We start from the raw sequence: 10,479 nt of genomic DNA on the forward strand, positions 1-10,479 counted from the left end.
ATGGCTCCTTCATGGGGTGGTTCATATTTTCTCTTTCTTTGTATGTTGTTAGGGTTCAGCACAATTGCATATGGTGGGAATTTCAGCACTGATTTTGACCTTCTATTTGGAGATGATAGGGTTAAGATTTCTGATGGTGGACAAAGCATGTCCCTTGCAATGGATAAATATTCTGGTTCTGGGGTTGCTACCAAGGATCAATTCTTGTTTGGAAGATTTGACATGAAGATCAAGCTTGTTGGAGGAAACTCTGCAGGAACTGTTACTGCATTTTATGTATGTATTTCTTTCTTTTCATTAATTCCTAATTTAATTACCTTCATATTTATATAAAGGTTTAACTAATTAAAGTGATGGTTTCTGTAGTTTTATCAATTTTGTAAATAAATTCATATATTTTAAAAATTTATAACTAAACTTTTATATTTTACAAAAATTTGTGATTAGGTTCTTGTCCCATACAAGAATATTAAAAAATAATTATTTTTAAGCATAATTTTGTAAGAATTTGACCGAAAAAGTTATTAAATAAAGATATAATCACAAATAAAAGTAATTTACAATTATATATATAATTTATAGTAACTGATTTTAGTGTACAAATAATATTTTTGAATATAAATATACTCGAAGCGTGTAGCATTACCATATGTTAGTTTTGATTATTTGACATGTAATGTGGATGTTGATGGTGCGTGCATGCAGCTAAGCTCCACAGGAGATCACCATGATGAGGTTGATCTTGAGTTCTTGGGGAACTTAACCGGAGATCCATATATGCTATCAACAAATGTGTTTGCAAATGGTGTTGGGGGTCGTGAGGTTCAATACTATCTTTGGTTTGATCCAACAGCAGATTATCACACCTATTCCATTGATTGGAGCCCTACCCGCATAATGTAAGCTAATTACACAGTGAAAACTCAAGTACAGTTGAAAGACGTTTGATGATAATTTAGTCAAATCTGTCAAATCATTTAACTACTCTTAACTATTAACTTCATATTAAATTAGGTGCATCTGAGTTTCTACCTAACAAAACACTATACATTAATTTCCATTCATGCAACTTCATCTTCTAATAATATAAACATTTGTGGATTAGTTCATACAATAATATATATCTTGTTTTGTGGTGTATTTGGGATTGCAGACTCTGGGTGGACGACACTCCAATCAGAGTGATAAACAACAAAGAAATAATCGGTGTTCCATTCCCAACAAAGCAACCAATGAGGCTGTACACAACACTCTGGAATGGGGATGCATGGGCAACAAGATGGGGCCAAGTGAAGATTGACTTGTCACAAGCACCATTTATAGCAAGGTTCAAGAACTACAATGGCACTGCTTGTGTTCCAAAGAAAGGCATAGCAGATTGCAAGGGTTTTGGTGCTTCAATGAAGAGAGGTCTTGACAATGAAAACAAGAAAAAGTTGAAGCAAGTTAACTCAAAGTGGGTTGTTTATCACTATTGCCGTGATTTGAGGCGTTATGCTCATGGATTACCCTTTGAATGCCGTAGGGACAACATGGCACACAGTGATAATAATCAATAAATAATACATTAATTTAAGGGAAATGGGAATTTTGGGGAATCAATTTATTACTTTCTTAGCCTACTAAATCCTTTATTTGGTGTTTGAGGGATATATATATATATAATATTACTTATATCATCAAAAGAGGATCATATTCGATTTTACTCTTTTAAATTGTATTATTGCTCCATATTTTATACTTAAAATATAATATATTTAGTTCTAAAAATTATAATATTTTTCAATCATGTTAGTATATACAAAAAATCAACTACCAATCATACTCTATCAGGTACTTCAAGAAGAAAATTGTATGTTCTATAGTTCTATTATACTAAATACTATCCACTTCAGTAATCATACTATATAAATGTATGTAGTACAAGAAGTTAAAAAGCTCACTCCATCATCACTTGACACTAATTGCAAGAAGATGACCAAAAAAGAAAAATAACAACTAATACTACAAAATTGAAGTGTGGAATGCTACATGAAACAAAACCAGCACTTTTCTCTTTTATGTATAAGCACATCTAAGCACTTTTCTTTAACACTAGTTGAGTTCTACAATTCATTTTGAAGAGTAAATCAGTTCACTATGTAATAAAAGAATGAATATAAGAATGTTTCTCATTTTTCAAAGGATTGAACGTAAACATTTTCTTACTTTGAGAGCTCGTTGAAGTTCTTGAATTTGATCAAATCACATGCAACCATGCATGCATCTATGGATCCATGCATTTCATCTTCTAGATTTGTGTCTTCCAAACCAAAAATAGATCATAGCAGCCACAGCAGCACTAATAGCTCCTGCTAACCCTAATCCCTTCACCACCACCGGCCACGGCGGCAACTCCAACTCCTCCTCTTCGCCGCCACATCGAGAACCTCTGCGGCCATCAAGCCCTGCCACTCCTATCGCTCTCTCTGCCTCCCTAACCCTCTCTCTCAAACCAATCGCAACCCACTCCATGCACCTTGCTCTCTCCTCGCAATTCCTCAACGCCTTCTCCAATTTCTCGATCTTCTCCGTTAGGATCCCAATTTCCCCCAATTTCTCATGGATTTTCTCCATCAGCGATTGTTCAACCCTAAATCTCTTGCTTCTCTCTTTGATCTCATTTATCTCTGTGACTATGAGCTTCCGCTCCAGCTCCCTCGCCTTCATCTCACTCCGCGCGTTCTCTTGCTTCAACGCCTTCCTTTCTCTCTCTAGAACCTCAGCCAGAGTTTTTCTCTCTTCTAGAAGCTTCCGCAGCTCCGCTATGGCTTCCGACTCCGCCTCATCCTGAACCTCGTCCTCTATAATCTCCGCCACCTCCGGCACCGATTCCAAGGTCAAGTCCGACATGGAATGGTGGCGGCGAAGCGTCATTGCCCTCGCCACCTTCGCCACCGCCGCAATCTCCGGCTCCGCCTCCATCATCTTAGCATCGTCGATCTCGTTCTATCTTATTGATGCGTTTTCTCGATCGATCACGATTTTCACGAATTCTTCAACTGCTGCAAACGAACGGATTCTGCTGCGGCGACGCGAAGGAGCGCTCTTACGATCGAAAAGTGATATATCAGAGATCGGAAAAAAAAAACTCGGCGTTTGGTTGCCGAGAAAATCAAAAAGAAAAAAAAAATGACGGAGGAAACTGTAATGTAGTAAGTTTAAGTTCTTGACTTTTTATTTTTTCGAGTATTAAAAAATGCGAATTTTTTATTTTCGATACATAAAAAGATAACAATTCATATAAAAAAAAAAGAGAAAAATAATTTTTTTTTGATATGGTACTCTCTGTATATTTTGATAAGCATGAAAAAGAAACAATTGTAGGTTGTATCTTCAATTTCTTTTTATCCAGACATATTTTTTATATTTTTTATTTAACTATCATATACTTTAATAATATATTTTAAGAGTATAATAAAAAAAGTACTTTTTTTGTATTTTAGAAGTTCAATACATTGAAAAATGAAAATATAAAAATATTTTTTAATAAACTATTTGTTTTTTATATACGTTAACAAAATCTTTTTATTTATTTATTTTTTGTCTATTAGAAACACACAGCATTTCAACAGAAATTAAAGCAAAATTCTGTTGAGAAACATAGGTTTGACATCTTGTCGGTCCACACTACTAACTATATCAATACATTGAAATTCCAAATGTATTCATAATTTACCAATACAAGATACTTTGACAATGAATCAATTTGATGTGTTAAGTTCATAGAACTTCATTAATCTTCCAGAGATTTAGGTCTCACTTGAAATCAACAGCACTCCAAGGAGGCAAATAAGAAGAAGAAAGGAAAATAGAATGGTATGGATTAACTTGCAAATTAGGATTCTGTTTCATAGTTACAGTTTGCTGACAATTGTAACCAAAGTTTACAGCTTTTAACCACAGAATGCTGGCTCTTCATAGGGAAAGCATTGCCTCATTATGGCCCTTACCATCCCTCATATTATACAAACCACAAGAGACTAAGCATTTTTTTCCGCAGATACGAATACGATTCCTTTAGTGTATAGTTTCTCCCTAAGGATGTGTTTCTGAGTTGGATTTCTGAAGCGAAAGAATGGAACGGTTCCATTTCTCTCTCTCCAGAACCCCAACTCAGGAACACCCCTTAAAATGAGAAAATAAGAATATATCCACCTTAAAGTTAAGTCTTCTCACTTTAGAGATTCAGTTCAGTTTAGAGGGGGAACTTTTCTTTTTGCTCTACAAGAGATTGCTCTTTCCATATTTTGAAATCTTACTTAGAAGTTAGAACATTCTTGTCATACCATACTGAACAGGTCCAACTTTTCTATGAGCAGTGGCTCCAGCTGCAGCACTAATCCCACCATATTGAGCCTTAGATTGCAGCAAATTTGTTTCTATGGCTATTTGATCATCTTGTTCTAGCTTGTTCACTCCGACACGTGTCATGAAAAATGGGTTCTTGTCGATATTGATTGCTATATCGGGCGCTATCTTGGCATTAACTCCACATTGTTGACCATGTGTTGTTGCCTGCAAAGGAACGCCCTTATCGGCTTCTGTTGCCGGTCGATTACTGGTGCTAGAACTATGGTAATAGAATGCTGTGGGAACAGGTTGAGAAGGAACCACAGAACCTCTTACTAATGTTCTTGGATCATAAGAATCCTTGACAACACTCGCATACTCATATGGTCCAACCGGCCCAACAACTTTACCAGGTTTTGCTGAAAATATAAATGCAAGTATAACTTATTATAAATCATGCATGTAAAACTATAAACTTACTTAAAAGGAACAATGATGACAAATCTATACCTAGTGGAATTCTTTGGGCACCTGGCATCGGCCGTGGCACTGTAATTTCTGTATCTCTCGAGCTCTTGTTATAGTCTTCAGCTGTTTGCCGGTTTTTCGAGGAAGCAATACTCGTCTGCTCTTTGGTGGGTGCAATGTTTGAATGAATAATTGTTGACCTGTCAAAATAATATCAGAGCATGATGAAGTGAAAATCTGACTATGCCTCCTTGTTGATGTTAAACATTCATAATCATAACATATATGCAAACAAAGACAATGCTGCGGTGAACCGAAGATAATGTTGGTTTATGATGCACTAGGTTAGTGATTATAATTCTGCAAGATTCAATTTTATATATGGTTACCACAACTACAATGGCAATGCATAAAATGCCTAACAAATGCAAATGAGAAATTGCAACTATAGATTAGAATTACCTTGGAAGAGAAACATGCTTTCTATCAAGTGGCACTGCTGGTCCATTTTTACCATTTTCCTCTAAATGAGCAAACTGCTTCCGGAATTGATCAACGGCACTGTACAGAAATTGTAAAAACTATCAAGAGAGGAAAAGAGAAAAGATGGCGAAAACAGTTGAAATGCAATGAAGAAAATAGAAACCTTGGATAAAGAAAATTAGTTCTCTCTGTTCCATTCATGTAGTCTTTCAATAATTGCGGATGATACTCTAGAATCTCACGGAAAATCAGCTCACGAATTTCCTCCTTTGTGACTCTTCGCCTTTCGAATTCGAACTCCATTTTTGTGATTGGCTGGCAGGACGGTTCTCTCTCAACTTTAGCCAGTCCCTTGAAGTAAGGATCAGCCAATGCCTGAAGACACCAAAAACCATTATATATCTCAAGAAAGAAGGTCAAGATAACATATTACAGATCGTTATACATGATCTACAATGTCACAATGTCACAAACCTCTGCAGCAGTAGGTCGGTCTTTCGGATCAAAAGCCAGCAATCTCTCTAGTAGTCGTAGCGCTAAAGGGTCTGCATTAGGAAACTTATGTGCAAATGGCACAGGCTGTTTTTTCCTCATGCTAGTAAGGTATCTCCGTGCCTTCTCATTGCGTACCTGCATCCAACTCAAAAAATTTGATGCAAGCCTGTAAGCTTTGGTTCAGAATTGTGCTTATAGTGCAATAGATGGTTTCGTGCACAACTGCAAGGAAGAAGTTACCCGTGATATGGTATCCAGTGAGGGTGTCCCAAGCAGATCTGTCATCAGATCCAACTGGTGGACAACATTTTTTCCAGGAAAAAGTGGCTTTCCTGTGAGCACTTCGGCAAAGATGCACCCGATGCTCCATATATCAATTGCTGGTGTATACTGCACCAAGAATTACAAAAGGAGAAAAAAGGAAAAAAATGTTACAGCTGCAGAAATCTCAAAATCCAAAGCCAACCAGAAAAATATCAAAATGAACACAAAAGTGATAGTTCAACATAAGAAGCAAAGAAAACAAATGCATATATGACTACACTATTAGTAAGACAAAACATAATGATAACAGTCTTCAATCTTAAGTGATAACCAAATAAATGTATCATTGGCGTAACGCAATTTAAATTAAGGTGTGGTAAGTAGGCTAGAGGCATTTTTATACTATCACCAGTTTCTACAGATGTCCAAAAGAATCTAGAAATGCCATACCTTAGAATAAAATGATCCACAAAGCTCCGGAGCTCTATACCACCTTGTTGCAACATAATCCTACACAACATGCAATAAGCAAAGCTCGAAACATCAGTCCCTACTTTCCAAATCAAGTGATAAGTTTAGATAAATAAATGAATTAAAAGCAAAGCTGGTCGCGAAAAAAAGGTATAAAGGAGATGTATTAAAGGCGTACCGTCCAAAAAATGGTAGTTGGTGTGTCATTGAAGGCAACTCTAGCTAACCCGAAATCACAAATTTTAAGTTTACAGTTTGCATTTGCTAGTATATTCTTTGGCTTCAAATCTCTATGATAAACGTTTGCTGTATTGTGTAGCAAATTATTAGTTAGAATAGGCAATATTGAAATCAATATCAACAAAATCACTAAGAAACTTACAAGACAATATATATTCAAAAGTACTTTTTTCATAAAATAAGCACAGAAACACCCAAAATCAGTAAGCACGGCTACATATGGATAATTACCGGTGTGAATATACTTCAATGCTCGAAGTAATTGGTAAAGGAAAAACTGATAGTGCTCTTTTGTTAAGTCATCATTGGCTTTGATGACTTGATGAAGATCAGACTCCATAAGCTCAAAAACAACATAAATATCTTTGAAGTCCTTCCTAGAAGGTGGCAGCATGATGTGTTTGATTTCAACTATATCAGGATGTCGTAGAAGCCTAAGAAGCTTTATTTCACGGAGGATACGCGCGGCATCAGATATATGCTCGAAGATGTCATGAATCTTCTTAATCGCCACTTTTTCACCTGTATGAGTGTCAATGGCCGAACAGACAACACCATAACTTCCTTTCCCAATGACTTCTTGAATTTTGTACCGGTTGGCATCACCATATTCGGAGAAAAAATCCATCTCTGTTGAATTCTGTATCAAAATCAGGAAAGTTAGCTTTTATGGTGTAAAACAAGTTACAAATTGGCCCCGAAGCATCAAATAAATACAAAAAGGAAATTAGATCACAGGTAGAAATATAAATTAGAAACAAACTTGAATTTTCTTTGTTGTCTTAAAAAGATAAATTTACATTAGACATATTTCAGAACTCATCAATAAAATTAATAGGCATAATACAAATTCGTATGTTAACATAAAAGTCAAATCATGGAATTATCATAGTAGCAAAGATTCAAAAACTCAACAAAAAGATGAGTTCAATTATATTTATAGGACTATGATTATTAGTATGTCACAGATTGAAATAAAGCAATCAAGCAAACAGATAATAAACATGAAGTGACATATTGCCTCCATAAGAAGGAATTATATTAGAAGACAAAATTTGATTTGTTAACAGAGGACAAAGGAAACTAAAATACCAATAATATCACACAATCACAAAAAGTCTGATCTGATACTGTATGCATTTAGATTAGGAGTTCAATCTTGAACTGAGACAGATTGCATAAATCACAAATCAAGAGGGGCAGAAAAGATTATTTAAAAAAGAAAAGAAAATATCTTGCCAAACCATGCCGTTATGCTCTCATTAGTAACAGATGCATACAGAAACCAAACCACATGAAGGACTAAAACTGAAAAAATATGAGTCTCAAGTTAACAGAGTTAAGAACAAAATCAACGCATTAATAACTCTCAGTAACCACCATTCTCCAACATAATCTTCATGATCTCATTAGGGTGGTGCCTTCATCATAACTCTCACCAATCATCACAACCACAAAGATCAATAAATAAGCCTGATAGATTCATTGATGACATAATAAGTTATGAACTAAATCATGATTACTTTACCAATCTCAATTGCACAATTTTCAGAAATGATGAGCTGAAAAAAAATCCACCTTTTTCCTGTGATCTTGCTGCATTTTCTGCTGAGCCCAACAAAATTATTGACACCTCTTGAAGATCAAACACAAACTGAACAAAACAAAGACCTTAGAATTTTCAAAAAATTCAAACTTTGACCATTCAAATCAGCCACATTTATCCCCACCTACCCTCTCTCCTTATCACAAATCCACAAGAACAATCCCAGCTTATTATTATTATTATTATCCTTCTCTTCACCAAACATAGAAGAAAAATGGAATCACTGATAAACAATTAAACACACACACACACACTGGCTCACTCTTCTCCAAATCCCACAAACACCAACCTCACCAAGTTTTTGGAAGAACCAAGATTTCTAAAGCCACAAATTTCCAATTTGGCAACAAAAAGTCCTTATTTTTTTGAATTTTCTGACAACCCCACCAAAGATCCCGAGGTGGAAGAAACACACCGCTATAGCTTTGTTGATTGAAGTTAAAAACCAAGTGATACCCACGATTTGTTGCAGGTGAATAAGCCGAAATGAGAAGAATAGTGACACAAAAAGAAGAAGAAGAACGTTGGAAGTGCGCAAGATCTGTGTACACCGACAGGGAGAGGAGAGAGGAGAGAGAAAATAGAGATACGTGAAAAATAAAATATTGAGAGGCTTAAGCCTTAAATCTAGGTTGGTGCCTTTTTTGTGTATCTTCTTATCCTTAACGTATATTTAGTGCTGCATGTATACTCTCTACGGATAGGGTATTTTTATACGAAATTGGCGTATATTTTTTGTTTCTTCACGGTATTTACTAATTTCACATGTCAAGAATTAATAAAAAGATAACTAAATTTTTTATTTTTTTTACAAATATTTAAATTTTTTAAAATTTAAAAATATATTTAAATTTTTAATTTTTTTTAAAATAAACATATCGAGTTTTAATTAAAAATTTATTATTAATTAATAAATAAATTATTATATATAAAAAATAGAATTTAAATGTTCGATATTTATTTAAACAAATTGACTATTTGATCTATCTAAATTAATTAATTACGTATGAATTATTTTAAGAAATGTATAAGAGCGTGTTTTGCACTTTTGCTTGGATTTTTTTATTTTAAAGAGCATATATGATGCCTCTTGATGAGTTACTTCAAGTGAATTGATGAAATTTAGAAGGTTAAATTGCATAATTAAGATGAAAAGAGTTGTACATTTGTAAAAAAAGGAATGCAGACGAAAATTAAAATGCAAAAAATTAAATTAAACTTTTAAATATTCGGGTCCATTTGCAGTTTTGCACTCCATTTTCCTCATGTTATAATCAGTGTGTCTGGGAATTTGTGTGTGTTATATAATTAAATGGAAATAATTGTAGTTTTACTTTTAATAATAAAGAACATATTCAATTATGATACATTGTTAATTCGCTCGAATGTTTATTAGTCAAAGTACTTATATAACAGAGATCATCAGTTAAGTTAATTTATTAAATATTAAATAAAATTTTGTAGTAAAATTCATTTGTTTAATTAATATTCAATGTGCTTTATTATCATAAGCATAATCAAAGTTTAAGACTAAGTGTTGAGTTGAATTTAAACATATACTACTAGCTAGCATTTTGGATATTAACACTACTTAATTAAATAATAAGAACTAAATATTCTAAGAGCCACCTAACCTCATTGTGGGAATTAACTTAGTTTTGTTGTCCATTAATTAATTTAGAATCATAAAGAATATCATTAACATAAAAATATTTTAAATATTTTTTGTAAAAGTTTTAAAACCAACCTTTGTAAAAGAGAAATATATTAACAATACCTTACTAGCATTTTTTTTTTGGTTTGGAATTTCCTGTCCCATCTGTGAATTACAAATTTGTGAACAAGAAAATTTTAGTGTGACGTGGGACCGGGATTGTTCAACACGTGGCATGTTTATAGAGGTTAACCGTGATAGTTGGGTGGCCCACGTGGCAGTGCCAAAATGTTTGGAGTAATTGTACCTTGTTTCAGTGTAATGTTATCACCTTATTGTGTTATTCACTTATCATGATCTTATCATTTGTTTTTTGTCTATATGTAAAAGTTTGTGGTACCACCGGAGATTCTACCTCTTTTTTAATTAATATTATCATACAATTAATTAAAAAAATTCACGTTAA

General features: G+C 34.0%; 3 protein-coding genes across 4 annotated transcripts; 1 reads left to right on the plus strand and 2 right to left on the minus strand.

Annotated features, from left to right (window-relative positions):
* Nucleotides 1-1,559, plus strand: LOC107478651 (xyloglucan endotransglucosylase protein 1-like). Its single transcript, XM_016098788.3, has 3 exons — nucleotides 1-276; nucleotides 706-899; nucleotides 1,154-1,559. Exons 1-3 carry the CDS (start codon nucleotides 1-3, stop codon nucleotides 1,557-1,559), a joined length of 876 nt encoding a protein of 291 aa, XP_015954274.1.
* On the minus strand, nucleotides 814-3,113 carry LOC107478662 (peroxisomal and mitochondrial division factor 1-like). The gene is made up of 2 exons (XM_016098796.2): nucleotides 2,209-3,113; nucleotides 814-886 (listed from the first exon to the last, which is right to left on the minus strand). The coding sequence occupies exon 1, from the start codon at nucleotides 2,965-2,967 to the stop codon at nucleotides 2,284-2,286; it is 684 nt and encodes a 227-aa protein (XP_015954282.2). The 5' UTR covers nucleotides 2,968-3,113; the 3' UTR covers nucleotides 814-886; nucleotides 2,209-2,283.
* A 723-nt stretch (nucleotides 3,114-3,836) lies between these two features.
* Nucleotides 3,837-8,975, minus strand: LOC127743945 (mitogen-activated protein kinase 20). Of its 2 annotated transcripts, none has more exons than XM_052256195.1 (10): nucleotides 8,282-8,975; nucleotides 6,985-7,393; nucleotides 6,692-6,819; nucleotides 6,493-6,552; nucleotides 6,019-6,168; nucleotides 5,758-5,913; nucleotides 5,447-5,658; nucleotides 5,263-5,361; nucleotides 4,843-5,000; nucleotides 3,837-4,751 (listed from the first exon to the last, which is right to left on the minus strand). In XM_052256195.1, exons 2-10 carry the CDS (start codon nucleotides 7,379-7,381, stop codon nucleotides 4,309-4,311), a joined length of 1,803 nt encoding a protein of 600 aa, XP_052112155.1. In that variant the 5' UTR covers nucleotides 7,382-7,393; nucleotides 8,282-8,975; the 3' UTR covers nucleotides 3,837-4,308. The 2 variants fall into 2 exon arrangements, with proteins under 2 accessions (XP_052112155.1, XP_052112154.1); XM_052256194.1 differs by having other exon boundaries at nucleotides 8,332-8,974.
* Between the last annotated feature and the right edge of the window lie 1,504 nt (nucleotides 8,976-10,479).

This window comes from Arachis duranensis, unplaced genomic scaffold, assembly GCF_000817695.3.
Source record: "Arachis duranensis cultivar V14167 unplaced genomic scaffold, aradu.V14167.gnm2.J7QH unplaced_Scaffold_165934, whole genome shotgun sequence".
In the NCBI taxonomy this organism is placed as follows: Eukaryota; Viridiplantae; Streptophyta; class Magnoliopsida; order Fabales; family Fabaceae; genus Arachis; species Arachis duranensis.

Bases quoted from the DNA above. Each gene is read 5' to 3' on its own strand.
- LOC107478651 (XM_016098788.3), top strand. From the start codon at position 1: ATGGCTCCTTCATGGGGTGGTTCATATTTTCTCTTTCTTTGTATGTTG. The intron at 277-705 runs GTATGTATTTCT...GCGTGCATGCAG, and splicing joins GAACTGTTACTGCATTTTAT to CTAAGCTCCACAGGAGATCA. The intron at 900-1,153 runs GTAAGCTAATTA...TTGGGATTGCAG, and splicing joins TGGAGCCCTACCCGCATAAT to ACTCTGGGTGGACGACACTC.
- LOC107478662 (XM_016098796.2), bottom strand. From the start codon at position 2,967: ATGATGGAGGCGGAGCCGGAGATTGCGGCGGTGGCGAAGGTGGCGAGG.
- LOC127743945 (XM_052256194.1), bottom strand. From the start codon at position 8,355: ATGCAGCAAGATCACAGGAAAAAG. The intron at 5,914-6,018 runs GTAACTTCTTCC...AGTTGGATGCAG, and splicing joins CACTGGATACCATATCACGG to GTACGCAATGAGAAGGCACG. The intron at 5,659-5,757 runs GTTTGTGACATT...TGGTGTCTTCAG, and splicing joins ACCGACCTACTGCTGCAGAG to GCATTGGCTGATCCTTACTT.